General features: G+C 36.3%; 1 protein-coding gene across 1 annotated transcript; it reads right to left on the bottom strand.

The window, feature by feature from the left end:
- Positions 1-5216: 5216 nt before the first annotated feature.
- On the bottom strand, positions 5217-7953 carry LOC117633513 (transcription factor MYB15). Its single transcript, XM_034367149.1, has 3 exons — positions 6740-7953; positions 6103-6570; positions 5217-5938 (listed from the first exon to the last, which is right to left on the bottom strand). The coding sequence occupies exons 1-3, from the start codon at positions 7245-7247 to the stop codon at positions 5676-5678; spliced, it is 1239 nt and encodes a 412-aa protein (XP_034223040.1). The 5' UTR covers positions 7248-7953; the 3' UTR covers positions 5217-5675.
- Positions 7954-14964: the final 7011 nt, after the last annotated feature.

The following is a 14964-nucleotide window of genomic DNA, read 5'->3' on the forward strand; positions in this document are numbered from 1 at the left end:
TCGGGGATTCGGAATGGATTTGACAAAAGTGGTCCACCTCGGGTAGATGCCGTCAGCTAGATAATACCCCGTCTGGTACACTGTATTGTTGACTTGATAGGTGATATTGGGGCCTTGGCCTCTCAATACATCGTTGAAGACCGGGGATTGACCCAGCACGTTGAGGTCATTTTGGGATCCTGCAACTCCAAAGAAGGCATGCCAAACCCATGTGTCGAAGCCAGCAACGGCTTCAAGGATGATACTTTTTTGGCCTTTTCTATTTCCGTAATCACCTTGCCAGGCAGTTGGGCAATTCTTCCATTGCCAGTGCATGCAGTCGATGCTACCAATCATTCCTGGAAATCCTCGAGCTTCAGCTTTTTGTAGAAGCCGTTGGAGGTCCCTAGGAGTAGGTCTACGCAGGTAGTCCCTAGTGTACAGAGTTTCAACTGCTTGACAAAATCTTACCAAAGCCTCCAACGTAGTGGACTTCCCCATCAGGGCAATCTCATCCACCTGATCAGCAGATGCTCCATACGCCAACATTCGTATAACAGCTGTAAGCTTTTGCTCCGGAAGAAGCCCCAAAACCCCAGTAGCATCACACTTTTGAACAAAGTATGCATCATAATTGCAAATATCATGCATGACTTTATTGAACAAATGAGGTTGCATTCTAAATCGCCTTCGAAAATCAACATCATAGTACAAAGAAGTTGGGATAAAATAATCTTCCAAAAGATTCTTACCCCGAGAATGCCTATGTCTTTCCACATTCCGGCGGCGGCCGACTTGTGAACCACGACGGCGACCTTGGTTCTCTTCATCTTGCAAAGCCACTGCTATGAGAACTTGTTCATCGACTTGTCTCTGCAACTCATTGATTTCATCTGCTCTACGGTTTCTCTCATTTGTTTCTCTCTCTTGCCTCTCCAAGCATCTCCTAAATTCTTCCATTGAGAATGAATGAAGTATGAATTCTAAACTATGAGAAATGAAAATATAGAAAGATGTGGTGTGAGAGGTATGAGCTGAGCCTCTGGTTTTATAGAAAATTTTGGCAAGATAGACATGCCACGTGGCTTGATTTTATTGGATGAAAATCTTATCTGAAATTTGAAATTCATCCAGAAATTTGAACCCTAATTTGTATGAAATTTGAATTTTGAAATTCATCCGAAATTTGAACCCAAATTTATCTGAATTTTGAATTTTGAAATTCATTCGAAATTTGAACCCAAAAATTTATCTGAAATTTGAATTTTGAAATTCATCCGAAATTTGAATTCAAAAATCTTATCCGGAAATTTTATCTAATTATGAATAGTCTTGACACGTAGGAACCTAGAAATCTTAGCTGAAAATATTACTCAAATTAATTATTTTTATTAAAAAATAGGGGGGGAAAACAAAAAAATGAATAGTAATTGCCCTTAGCCATGGCAATGGGTGGAAACACAAAATACTATTTGCAAGGGCAACCACTATTCACGTGAATAGTGGCTGCCCTAGCTCCACCCTCGCCATGGCTAAGGGCAAATGGGTGGAGTTGCTCTTAGTGATCGTTTTCGGTCTCTCTTTCAAGAAAGAAAAAGCTAGCATCTGCCTTATTTGGCCACTTCGAGTAAGAAAAAACTATACATAAGTGTAGCCTCCTAACTAAGTCCGTCCTTAGGAAATGATTGACTTAGTTTGACTCACTTTGATTGGTTAAGAGATTTTTACAGATTAACAAATGAGTTTTATATTAACTAAAACCATATTTGAATTGAGGGATATAAGGTTCATTTGATTGAATCATAAATTCTTGATTGAATAGGATTTGGATGATATCACCTTAATTGAAAAGATTAGTGAGAATTGGATACAATTATCCAAATTACATCCAATTTCCTAATTAAGTGGATACAAGAAATAGAGGAGCTTAGGGGCGCTTGCGACATACCACTCATTAGAGAAAGTGTGAAACTTGTGCGCTTCATCTCACTCATAAAAATTAGTATGTTTTATCCCTAAACACTCTTCCAAAAGTTATCACCTTAGCCCTAGGTGTTAGGTATGTGGATTCCTAGTATGATTAGGTTTTCGTAGCCAATCATACACCTTTGCAGGTTCCAAAGCCCTGGTTCATGGGTTCTAGATGAGTGGTCTCATAAATTCTCAATTATTCTTTTCTTCCACAAAGGAAACTCCATTAATTTGCATCACTATCGGTAAACAGCAAATTATCAACATGAAGAGACAATAGGTATTTAAGTGTTACTTTGAGTCCTGATGTACAAAGTGAATTCAATCTCTCTTCTTTGAAATTCATTTTATTGACACCCTACCTCGATTATATGTACTCATTGCTCTATCTTCTAATTCTGGATCATAGTCTGACAGTGGTGGACCATTGAACCCTTAGTATTAAGGAGCCTTCCTATCAAACTCAACCCTTTTCACGAACCACCCAATTTCAAACCTCATTTCCCACAAATATAATCTCCTTCTCAAAATCATACAACATGCATCTTTGTAGAATCGAACTCAACTCAGCATAGATAGTTGGATCCATCGAAAGACCCTCAATCTAAGAGGTAAAACCCTAAGGGAAATATATGTGAGAAACTCTCCAAAAACGCCAAAAAATATTCATGTTGTCTTTGGACAATCAATCCAACTGATCCAAACAGTCATTATCGATTTGGTTTGACTTACCAAGAAAAACTCAAAAGGTTTAAAATCGAACCAAACCGTATATGGTTTAGTTTGGGTCGATTTTGAGCTTTTGTAAACTGGCCTAAACTGAACCAAATTGTCTACTTGTATATTAATTTTTTTATTTTACATGTGCAGTACTCTAATTAGATGATAACTTTTTGAGTAATTGATATTTGAATCGTAGCTATATTAATTATTGAAATTTGAAATTTTGTGGCATGTTGAGATTTAGGATAGTTTGCTACTCTAGAAAATAGAAAAAGTATGTAGCAAGTTGTGCACTTTTTGGTTGCAAATGGGCTAACAATGTTGAAAAAATGCAAAATGACAGAGAATTTGGCTTAGGCCTAAACCAGCCAAATCAAACCGAACTAAACTATCTTAAATTGGTTTGGTTTAGTTTTTTTTGAGAGTTTTATCAAAATCGAACCAAACCAAACCGTTGCAATTAATTTGACTGTGGTTTTAAGGTGAAACCAATTCAATTAGGACCGTATCCACCCCTAATAAGAACTAATAAGACATGGTAGTGCCTGCATTATAAAAGTATGACATGTCCCTACATTATTGAGAATTAGCAAATAAAAAATCTCTCGAATGCCTATATGTAAATATAATTGGCAGTTCCTTCTAGAACTTACACTTTGTACCAAAAGGAAGTAAAATCAAAAGCCAAAGCCCAAGACATGAAAAACAACCTAGTTCATGTCAAGCCTCAGTTCCTTTTTAGACTGGAAAAAAGGCCCAAAATAAAACACATCAATAATGTCCATAACCAAAACGGAATGAAAACCAGGTTCATTATTCATAGTTGCAAGAGTACACGGTTGTCATCCTATTTTGTCATGCGTTTTTGGGGTCAACCTCTCCACGTGATTCATGAATGCTGGCCATTCGATTTTTATCCCTTACTTCCATTAGGTTCTATCACATTACAGTGACCACGAAATGCAACCAATAAAAATAAAACGAAAACGAAAAGAACGTGTTCATAATTGTGGCCCTCATTACAGATCAGTTTATCTAAAAAGAAACAAATTTGAACTACGAAAATGAGACATGAGTGTGCCACTTTTTCCTTGAAAAGAAATGCCAATTAAAAGCAATCGCAAGTGACATGACCATTCCCTCCTTACCACTCTCTCTCTCTCTCTCTCTCTCTCTCTCTCTCTCTCTCAAGTAACATGCATTTAGTAACTATTTTAATTTTAATTTTTAGTTTTAATTTTTAATTTTTTATGCTACAATATAGAGGAAAGTAAGAGTAAGAATGAGAGTGAGGATGAGAGGGAGGAATAACAAAAGTGAAAACAAAAACTTAAAAGTGAAAACAATTTCAAATAGATTTCAGTTTATACTTTTGTTACTCATTCCTCACATCCTCCATTCTCTTCTTCCCTCTCAATTCCATCTTCATTTTCACTTCCATTCTCCCTCTTTTTCCTCTATATTCTAGCACACCAAAAAATTAAAATTAAAAAAAATTGAAATAATAATCAAATAGGCCTATTTTCGCGCCAAGTTTGATTATCTTCAAGTTTATTTTCCCTTGCTTCTCAAGACCCCACTGAATGTAGACAAATTACTATGCGATTATAACACCATATAACATGTCCTACGTAGTGTTATCAATCTAACTAAATCGTAAGACGGGTACATAACTATATGCATAAATTCATTCTTCATTATGTTATTATTTGACTGAATTGGTAATATTTTTTTTGTTTCAGAATTGGTTATTATTTGCCGTCATGAAGATCAAGAAATTTCTGAGTATAGCCGTATATAAACATGTTGTTACTAATCTACCGAGATTATAAGTGGGTAGGTGGAGGGAGTTAAAGTGCCGTTTACCCCCTCAACTATCATGCTGGCTTGCTAACCAAATCCTAACACTTGTACATTAATACATTAATTAATAATGTAACCGCAAGTATAAAGTCGTTCTACAGTGTGTTATCATTTAAATGAATTGCTAATGTTTTGTTGTCAAGCCACCTGAAGTGTGGCGAGTTCATACTTTAAGGTTTATGCTGACATGATGCATGGTGTTACCGTTACATCCAAAAAATTACCCAAACTGACCCCATTAGATGTAGCAAATTACCTATGTGCATACCACTAGTTTTTTTTATCCATCATGAAGGCATTGGCATTTTTTTTTTTTTTTTGGATGAATCCAAGGTATCCCCCGCAGGTAGGCGAGGACTAGTCCCTCGAGCCGGATCGAACCCCATTTGGGGGGCAAGCTCTCCCAATAATGTCTGCTCCATTCACAAGGCTGGAACTCGAGACCTTGCTTAAGGGAAACAAGCTCCTTACCACATGAACCACCAAGCATTGGTAAGGCATTGGCATTATTGACTATACTGGCACATAAGTGCATGTTGTGATAAAGGCAGGGGTTTTAGTAGCAAAACAACCAACCAAACCGTATGCAGAGAGGAGGGTATTAATAGCAAGGGCGTGGAAAACACGGTCAAACAAGTAATACCGAAAAACCAATGACATTGACATTCTGAGATGGAGAGAGCATTAAAAACTAGTCATGAAACATGGGCAGGTTCATTCATTGAGTCAGTAAGTCTGCAACAAGTAGCTTTGGCTCTGCCTCGTGTGCAAAATGCCACAAAACAAACAACATCACATAGAGAATAAAGTAACCAAACCAAACCCCACTGCTGCTTGCTTGCTTCCTGCATAAGTCCGAAGACGTTTTCACAATTATTTTGAAGTTGAACCACTCTCATATCATTTTTTTTTTTTAACTCTCTCTCTCTGCTGCTTTTACCTAGTTTACTGTAGCTTTCTATTTTCCTTTTATAGAACTAACTGTACACATCAAAAGACTGTAGAGATGCCCCTCCTTGCAGACGCACTTTTACCACATCACAGATACATGGGTGTTTGCAATGGTTAAGCTCTTGCACTTTTGCTATAGTTCCAGCCTTTCTCCTTTGTTCCTGCCCAAAACCCACATCTTTTTTTTTTTAACCCATGCCTACTCCAAGAAAATCAATGAAGGACATGCTGATCTTCTCATTATTATTCAGATTTTGGTTTTGATTTTCCCCAGACAATGACACATTCGTCCTAGTGGTGGTGACTGATCCATCTCCTGAAATTTCTGAGTTTGAATCTGATTGATGACCAGATTGGTCCACACCCATCACAGCTCCTTCCAGAGGTCCAGTTTTGCACAAGCCATTCCCATTGCCAATGATCTTGCCAGAACGCCCATCACTTGATGAGCCTGCAAGAACAAGAAGAATAAGTCATCAAATATAAATCAAACCAAATTAATTAGCCCCACCAGAGAAAATAAAAATAAAAATTTTAACCCCAAGAACAAAATGCTCATGCATTTTTTATGATTTATGTATAGAGTAAAAGTGGGGGCAAATTAAGGACACATACCCATCTGAGATCCAAAGTTCTGGTGTTGCTGAAACGGATGGAGCTTGCTAAAAAAGCTAAGAGGTAACCTAGTGGAGGGAGTGAGGGAGAGTTCAGTGCATGTTGAAGCAGATTGAGTGTCGTCAATGGTGCTTATTGAGACAGTTGATTCAGTGCTGGAGGTATTCTTTTGAAAATTGGTCACAGGAGGGTGATAAAATTCCTTAGGAAGCTGGGTGGCCTGAGGAGAAGAAGGCTTTCTTCTCTTGTAAACATTGGATTGCTCTCTGTGTTTTCTAGCCATGATCACATGCCAATGGTTCTTCACAGCATTATCAGTCCTTCCAGGGAAGAGCCTAGCAATCATGGCCCATTTGTTGCCATAAAGTTTATGGGCAGCCAGGAGCCTTTCTTCTTCTTCCTCATTGAAAGCCCTTCTGTTGATCCTTGGATCTAGCTGGTTAAACCACCTCAATCTGCAACTTTTTCCTACAAATAAAAAACAGAACACAGCAGTTGATGAACAATGTTCGATGAATTAGCATACATTCCCAAAATTTAAAAAGTGAATAAATAAATAAAAAAATGTTGCAAATTTAACAAACTATCATATAAAATTACAAAATACCAAATCCAAAGAGAGGAAGAAAAGAGTTACCTGATCTGCCATCAAGATGCTCAGCTATTAAGTTCCAATTTTGAGGACCATATTGGGCCACAAGTTCTTTGAGCTTTGAATCTTCAGCAGGTCTCCAATGGCCTCTGGCACAACTCTTTGTATGCCCACCAGTACCAGTTCTCCCAGCAGCAGCAAGGCTCCTACCTTCATCAGCTTCCTCTCCAGCAAGACTTAAAGGCATGCCCTTTTTCTGATCAATCCCAAGAAGCACAGGATACTGATCACCATGATCAGTTATTCTTGTTCCCCCATTTTCCAGAGGCTTAAAACCCCATGGTTTCTTGCTTCGCTGGGATGATGAGGGGCTGAAAGGCTCAGAAGAAGTACCTGAGTGATCTTGCCCTCCAGAATAAAAATGAGGATGAACCATTGCCCCAAAGGTGTTTGACAGAGAAAGTTGATGAGAAACAGGAGGAGGTGGCAAAAAGTTCAAATCTTCATATCTAGTGAAACCAACACAATCACTCTTCAGATGTTGAGGAGCCATTTTCAATGAGAACGAAGATTAAAAGTAGAAACTTCAGCTGCTAATCAAGATGGGTTTTTTATCAAACAGAAATAGGGCAATGCCACAAGGCAGAGAACAAAAGCAACACTTGGTTTTTCTTCTAGACTTGTGAGAATGAAGAAAAGAAGTGATGATCAGAGGAACAGGAGGGCTACCTATCTGGTGATCTAAACCTCTCTCCACCTGTGAGATCACTCACTCAAAAGAAGGGTCTGTAAGGCAGAAAAGAAAGTGAGAGAAAATTAAACAAGAAAGGGAACAGGTGAAAACAGAGAATTGGGTTGGTTTGTATCAATAACACAAAAAGAAGAGAAGAAACCAACCACACGGTTGTAATTTGATTCTCTCTCACACAAACTCACAGAGAGTCAGGTGGGGTGCTTATTTTGAGACTGATATGATCTTTTCTTCTCTCTCTCTCTCTCTCTCTCTGTTTCTCTCTCTTATATATAGGAAAATGGGCTTGTTTGTTTGAAAAGGCAGAAAGTCTGTGCTGTTGTGCATGCACTTCGAGAACCGCTCGTGTGGGTGGCGGTGGTGGGGGTGGGGGGTTTTCTCTAAACTTCTGCTTGGGGGAAGAGTCTTGGTGTTGGCGTTAAATATGTAGTAATATTTCCACTGTTGCCTGTGCTTTGTCTCATCCTCTTTCTCTTGTGTTGTGGCCTTGGGCTTTGGGGAAAACCAGAATCTGTTTGTCTGTTTGCAAAACGTTTTTTGCTTTTTTGAAAGAACGGAAATTTTCAAGGACCAGAGTCATAAGCATCACCCCCACCACCTGTCAATGTCCTTCTGTGCTCTCTCACTTCCCATAACTGAATACCCATCATTATTTTTTATATTTCTTTTTCCCAATATTTAATTCTATTTAATTTCTCTTTATATTGTTTTATTTATTATGCTCCCATTTTGAGCCTCTTGGTTACCTCTTTGGCCGATGGGGATAGATTTTTTTTCATTTATTATTATTCCAAAATTTTCCAATGGTGCATGCATGTACTTGATCCAGCTCAGCAAATTTCCAGTAACCAGCCTGAGCTAAAAAAATTGCTTTCCTTCACGAGCTTCTGCAAGCCAAACGTACAGCTTTTGACTGAGAATTGAGAAACTTTGACAGCTTAGATGTACAATAAAATGATAATATTAATAGGTCACTTATAACCTCAATGCAAACTCATATTGTAAATTAGTGAACTTATTCCTTTCTTTTTCTTTACAAGGAAATTTGAGCAACTTATGTATAGAGTACCTTTCTATTTAGGCATTCCGTAAATAAATTTATTTAAGGAATTTGTTCTCGACCGCACTCGTTTTTGTAGACAATTTGGAAGCCGTTAACGTATTTAATTTGACGCGTAAAATATACGAACATGGTATTTTAAGAAAATGCTAAAATGACAATAATTTAATTGAGCAATTAAATAGTTGCGAATTCGAGTGATTTGTTACAGCGATGATCTTTGAGGGACTTCCTTAAAAATACACCATTCATATTACTGAAATACAAAGCAAAGCAGGCCCTACAAGTATTTGAGGGGATCCCTTGTGTACATACACCCCCAAAGTCTAATCTTTGACGTTAATTTTGTCATTTGCAAAAAGTTTTGGAAGGAAAATTAATGGAAGGGCAAAGGGTTGTGTGAAAAACAATTCGAAACCTTATAAAGTGTCAGTGAAATTTCCAAAATTTCAAAAGTTTTGTAAAAACATGAAAGAACTTAAGAGGTGTGAGTGTAAATAACTATGTATATATTATCATTCAATTAATCTCATAATTAAATGAATATTTTTCTTAATAATAAAACGTGTTCAAAATGCAAAATCAGATTACAATCTACCTAAATGGTCAAACTCTGCAACAAGTAACATTTTTTTTTGTTAATCTGGTATACAATAAGTTGATTTAGGAGCAAGCATCCACAATGTGTACATTCTGTTTTATCCTCTATTACAAGGCAACAAACAAGATGTACACATTAATTTGCCCCACATAAATATGGTTTAGTTTTTTTTAAAGAGCATTTTTTAATATATTCAGCAACTTATGGGTTCAAGTAATTGGTTATCTGTGTGACTATTGTAATCGAGCCTTTCGACTTTTATCAATGATATATCTATAATTTGACAAAAAAACAAGTATAACATGATGGCCAACAATGCAATCAATTATGAATAATTTGAAGTTACATTCAACATAAATATGTATTATCTTTACTTAATTGATTGTACACTCTCTTCTCCCTAATATGAACAATGCCTTCTCGAGAAGTAGCTACAATTGGCTTGCCGACAAACTTTTCTGGTGATAATATATGAAAACGAGCCGAGAAAGTTAAATAGGCTTAGGGGTTGTCACTCATATATGCTTGTGATTATTTTATCATTACCTTTGTTATTTTCATCAATTTATGCAAATTCCATAGAGAATTAAATATGGGGAACACTAAGAAATTTATTCTTAGAACTCTATGGAGAAAACTAAGTGCTTGAGTGGTTTCAACGATCATAAGCTTTTTTCCTTTTTGTGATGACTCGATCTAGTCTCCTCTTCTAGCCTACTTTTGATTGGTCATTTTGAGTTACTTTTTATTTTGGATAGTTTACTACTATGCCACCCTTTGCTAATTTTACAAGTTCTATTCTTTGTAATGAATCTTTTTTACTACTGAAATGATTGCATTGCTTTGTCACTTTCTTTTTCCACAGTTGATTTTACGTTGTTAAATAGCATAGCATGGTGGAATAGATGGATGATGGCACATGATATGTGAAACTAGAGCTGCGCAATCTCACTGAAAAATCACCCAAACCAGCCTAACCGAATTGCTCCGGAATGTAAGGTTTTATTTTTCTTTAATTCGATTAAAAAATTGAACCGAACTAGTACAACCGGTTTCGATTTTTTTAATATTTCAATTCAATCATGAAGTTTAACCAAATCGACTGATTTTTAAATAAAACATAACTTTTGAAATTACAACTCACTATTCGTCAGCTCTACCATATCTTTTATACATTTAATCTTCACCACAAAGAAACTCTGACCTAACATCTCCTCTTTTCTCATATGCCATTGTCGCTCTCTTTGTGATCTCTCTTTGTTCGCAAACCTTTTCGTTAATGCTCATGAGTTATTGTTCAATCCATTTTATCCTAAATTTTAAGTCGTCCTCCCGAATTAATTTTTGGCTAGGATCTAGTGGGTTTAGGGTTATTGTCCCATACTAGAATATTAGATAATTAAGATAGGGGAACTTCTATAATGAGGGGTAAAAGTGAGGGGTTATAATGAGGAGGTTCAATCAAGCAGTCTAATAATAACTATGCACCATAAAAACGACTATTAAGGAACCCCTCATTATAAACCCTCACTTTTACCCATCATTATAGCCTGCCTGATTAAGATAGTTATCTTAATTAGAATAGAGTTCTAGCCTAGTCCAATATTTTAGCTTCATTTATGCTTAAATTAATAAATAAATATTTAATCTTCAATGTAATATTTAAAATACTTAAATAATATCCAATAATAGTATTTACTTAATTTAAATTATTCTTTGGACTTAATAATAATAAAACTTTGGTAAGAAACCTTGCTCTATGAGAAAACCTTACGGATAAACATTCGAGCCATCGCACCCTAGGGACGACGACTTCCCTTCCCCCTTCTCACCCTTCTCCTCTCCTGCCATCCCCTCTCCTCTCCTTCCCTCCCTTTTTCCCACAGATCCTTCTTTGTTATTTTGTTTTGAGGTGTGGAAGAAGCCGTCGTGAAATGTTGTGATCGTTGTGATAGTAGCCGTCGTTTGGCCCACATACGCAAAGATTTAACTCCAGTTGTCAACCTTCAACATGGATTTGGAGCTGCAAGGAGGGGAAGATGTTAGATTATGTTAGGTTCGGGTTTAACAATATATCACTATGGGTTTAGATGGTAAGACACTATGGTTTTCTTCTGGTTGCCTGGGAGGATGTGAAGTCGTGGTTCTTCTTCTTCTTCTTTTGTTTATGTCTAATAAAAATGTTAGGAACTCTTTAGGTGTTCGTTGTGTCTTTTTTCCTCCTTATAAGGTTTTATTTTTGTTTAACTTTCAGCTTTTAATATGGATTTGTCGTTTATGCCAATGCATGTCGGATTTGTACTGCATGTTTCAACATGTGTACTTCTAGTTGCTGAATCAGAGATTTTTGTCACATTGTGGGTGCGTGATTCTCTCTAGATCAATTCAACTTGTTATTGAATTTGGTCACTTGCGAAGATTTATCCATGTTCGACATCATAGTTACTTTGTACTTTTGTTTTTTTTCATAAATAATTACTATTGTTTATTCTAATAAAAAAAAATGGGTTTGTGTAATTTAAAATTAATAATGAATTTCCAAAATAATTTTAAAAAAATTTTCAAGTCTAAAAATTAGTTTTAAAATAGTTTGAAATTATACCAGTTATTTAAAAATTCTTTTGATTACCAAAAAGTATTAGTTTTAATTATCTAAATTTATTTTCAAATTCCAAAAAATATATTTAAGTCCCCATAACCAAAACCTAAACCCCCTGCAACCTCAAAACTCGTTCTAACTTATTCCAAAACCTCTGACTCTAACCCTAGACCAAAGTTAGGGCAAATAAGAACAATTTAAGCTTGAATAAAAATAAGACCGACTTAGAGCTCTTCGATTAGTATTTCTATTTCAACCTGGGGTTAGTAAGACGTAACTGAACCTAACCCTAATTATTAATATACATTTTTACAACACGTGTTAACTCGTGAATTTTTTTCGAACTAGGAACTCATGTTCCTCAATAACGGAGCTAACGACATGGTGTACTCGGGAAAAGGTGTGTGGAGCAAGCTAAGCATTGGACTCCATGTGTGTATTACATAGTATCTATCAGTTGCAAGAGAAATGTGCATTGTTTTGTATGACATATCTTGCTTGGCTTTGGTCGATTGAAATCTTACCTTGTTTACGATATTTTTGTGTAATGTGCTGAGGTGCATTTGAGGATTCGATACATTAAACCTCTAAAGACCGACTAGCCCAAGCCCCACAACTGGTAAGGCTAGGCTATCGTGTATGACCATTGAAGACACTCTCATGATCTTACCACGTGAGTTGGATTATGATTTGTTTTGTGGTAATATAGCAGTTAGCCTATGGAACCGAGAGATGTTACTTGGTTGCAAAAGTTATTTGAGCATGCAAATTATTTTGATTTGATAAATTGCTTATGTTGTGCGAGTTTTTTTACCTTTTTTTAAAAAATTTTATAATTACATTATTAAATTTAAATGTCATTTAACCTATTTACTTTCAAACTTGGTCGGGTTACCCAATGTTGGACAAGTAAACGTATTTGATCACCCCCTTCTTTTGGTGTAGAGCACATACCTGCTAACGGCCTGGATTAGGTTTGCTAGCGCATTGTTTTAGTTTTTTCGGTTTTGTTCTAGTTTGTTCAATAAAATTCTAGAAACCCTATGAGTTTTCTGTGTTGTTTTGTCTCTTCATTCCAGAAACTTAGTTGAGTTTGATGGATGTTCCTAGTCTCTTTAGAAAAGTCATGTCGATTAACATCCAATTTTATCCTTGATGTAATTGTACTAGATTCGGGTAATTGTGATGGTAGAAAGGAGTTATAGAAAAGTAATTTTTTAGAGTAATTCTCTCCGCATCATTTCAGCTAATGTCCGTTTTACTCATGTCTGTCGTATTGCTAATGAGATTATTCATTTACAGTCTTTGTCTTTTGTATAATTTTAAAAAGTTATTACAAACACTAATATGTTATTTGATGAAAATGTAGGATTTAAATTGAAATTGACAAAACAATGAACGTAGCCACCCAACAAAACAACTCATGATTACATTTTATTTGCCCCAAAAACACATATCATTACATTTCACATTAAAAACAATAAAAAGAAAAGAAAGTGAAAGTAAAAGAAGCCAAAGTTAAGTCCATCTCATGCACAAAGAAAGATCATATCAGAAAAGAGTGAGTGAAAGATCTCGTTTTCATTGCTCCGAATCTGAGCAACAGAAGAAAGAGAGCAAGAAAAGCACCAAAACCCACAATGCCAACAACAAGAAACCCCAAAATAAAGCAAAACAATCACTACCGACTGCATTTTCTGATACGCACACGTGTGAGCCATGACATTCATTTTTAAAGCCTCTGCGACAGACAACGGTTTCATCGGTTCGTGTCTTTGATTTATTTACATCTTTGGCATCGGTATTACTGTTGCTTGCTTTTATGAGCATTGGCGTTTTGTCTCTTTCCCGAAACCGTTTTGCTTTTCTGTTTTGGCTTAGGTTACACGTGCGGGTGGATCCTTGTCGTAAACGTGAACGGAGCAACGAAATCTATGAGGATATGGAGTGGGTCCCACGCTTGCAAGAGATGTTGAGAAAGTTTATTGAGAATTGGATGGACGAAAGTGCCCATTGGGTGAGGGGTCCCTTTTTTTCCTCCTGCATTGCTACATTTATTTACACTATGTGCACCCCTCGTGCGATTTAGAAAATTGTGTTCCAAATTTACAATCTTTTCATTTTTAATAGGCTTTAAAATGTTAAAACAATTCCGGTATTTTACTAATTTGGCCAATTTAATTGCTTTGGTCATTATGTTTTATTCTGTTAGTCAATTTTGTTAGTTCTGTTAAACTACTGTTAAAAAAAATTCATAAATATTATTTAAATTAATTAAAAATCTCTAATTATTAAACAAACATAAAATTTCAATTTAAAACTAAAAAGACTGGTTTTAATAACAAAAATTATTGACTAGTTGGAGACGCCCAGAGAGAGTCTTCCTCTACATCTCTCTCTCCCTTTCTTATAGGTTTCTCTATCTAGAAAACTAAAGTTTTATAGATTATAAAGGGAGAGGAGGTACTTCTCTCAAAGCTACTTTGAATATAAAAAAACACAAATAATTGACTAATCAAATATGCAATGGGAAGGACGGACCAGTGTAAGGGTGCAGCTCGGTGGGGGTCGAAAGGCAGGAGATTGACGTTGTGGTGGAGGGAAGGGGGAGATCGAGGCGAGGTGGTAACGGGTCGTGGGGATTACGCGGCCAAAGAAATCGACCAAATTGAAAATACGAGAATTACATTGGCCAAATAAGTAAAACATAGGAACCATTTTGACATTTAAGCCTTATTAGTACTTATTTTTATGATTTTTTCATTGAATTGGATTGGACTTGAGAATTCAAACATCGATATTACTTGATTAGATGACGAATGTCTCTTTGTGATAATGCTCCAATTAATCCTAAAGATGAAGGTAGACTTTTATGTAGTCTTTGGGTGACTAAGTTTCTCGTCATCATGTAGTGGAGACTCATTATTGCCCTCATCATGTCAACTAGTCTTTTGACTTCAAACTTGAGAGCTCATTACTCACATAATGGCTATAGTGACCCTGCTCGATCTTTCCTTACATGGCCCTGCTTGGGCTCCATAACCGTGCTTGAAACGATGTCGTCTGTTCCTAGTCATGCCTGATTAGGTATGGATCCCTTCCTCATGGGGTTGAGGAAAATTGTGTCTAAGGATGTCTGGTTTTGCCCATGTTTCATCAGGTTACCAGGTGGTGAATTGGTGCTCCCACACTCGTATTTATTTGGTCTTAATTGTTCTAAGTATAGCAGACCGAGACAAAGTATATACGTATTTCTTTA

The sequence above is a fragment of the Prunus dulcis genome, chromosome 7, assembly GCF_902201215.1.
Source record: "Prunus dulcis chromosome 7, ALMONDv2, whole genome shotgun sequence".
In the NCBI taxonomy this organism is placed as follows: Eukaryota; Viridiplantae; Streptophyta; class Magnoliopsida; order Rosales; family Rosaceae; genus Prunus; species Prunus dulcis.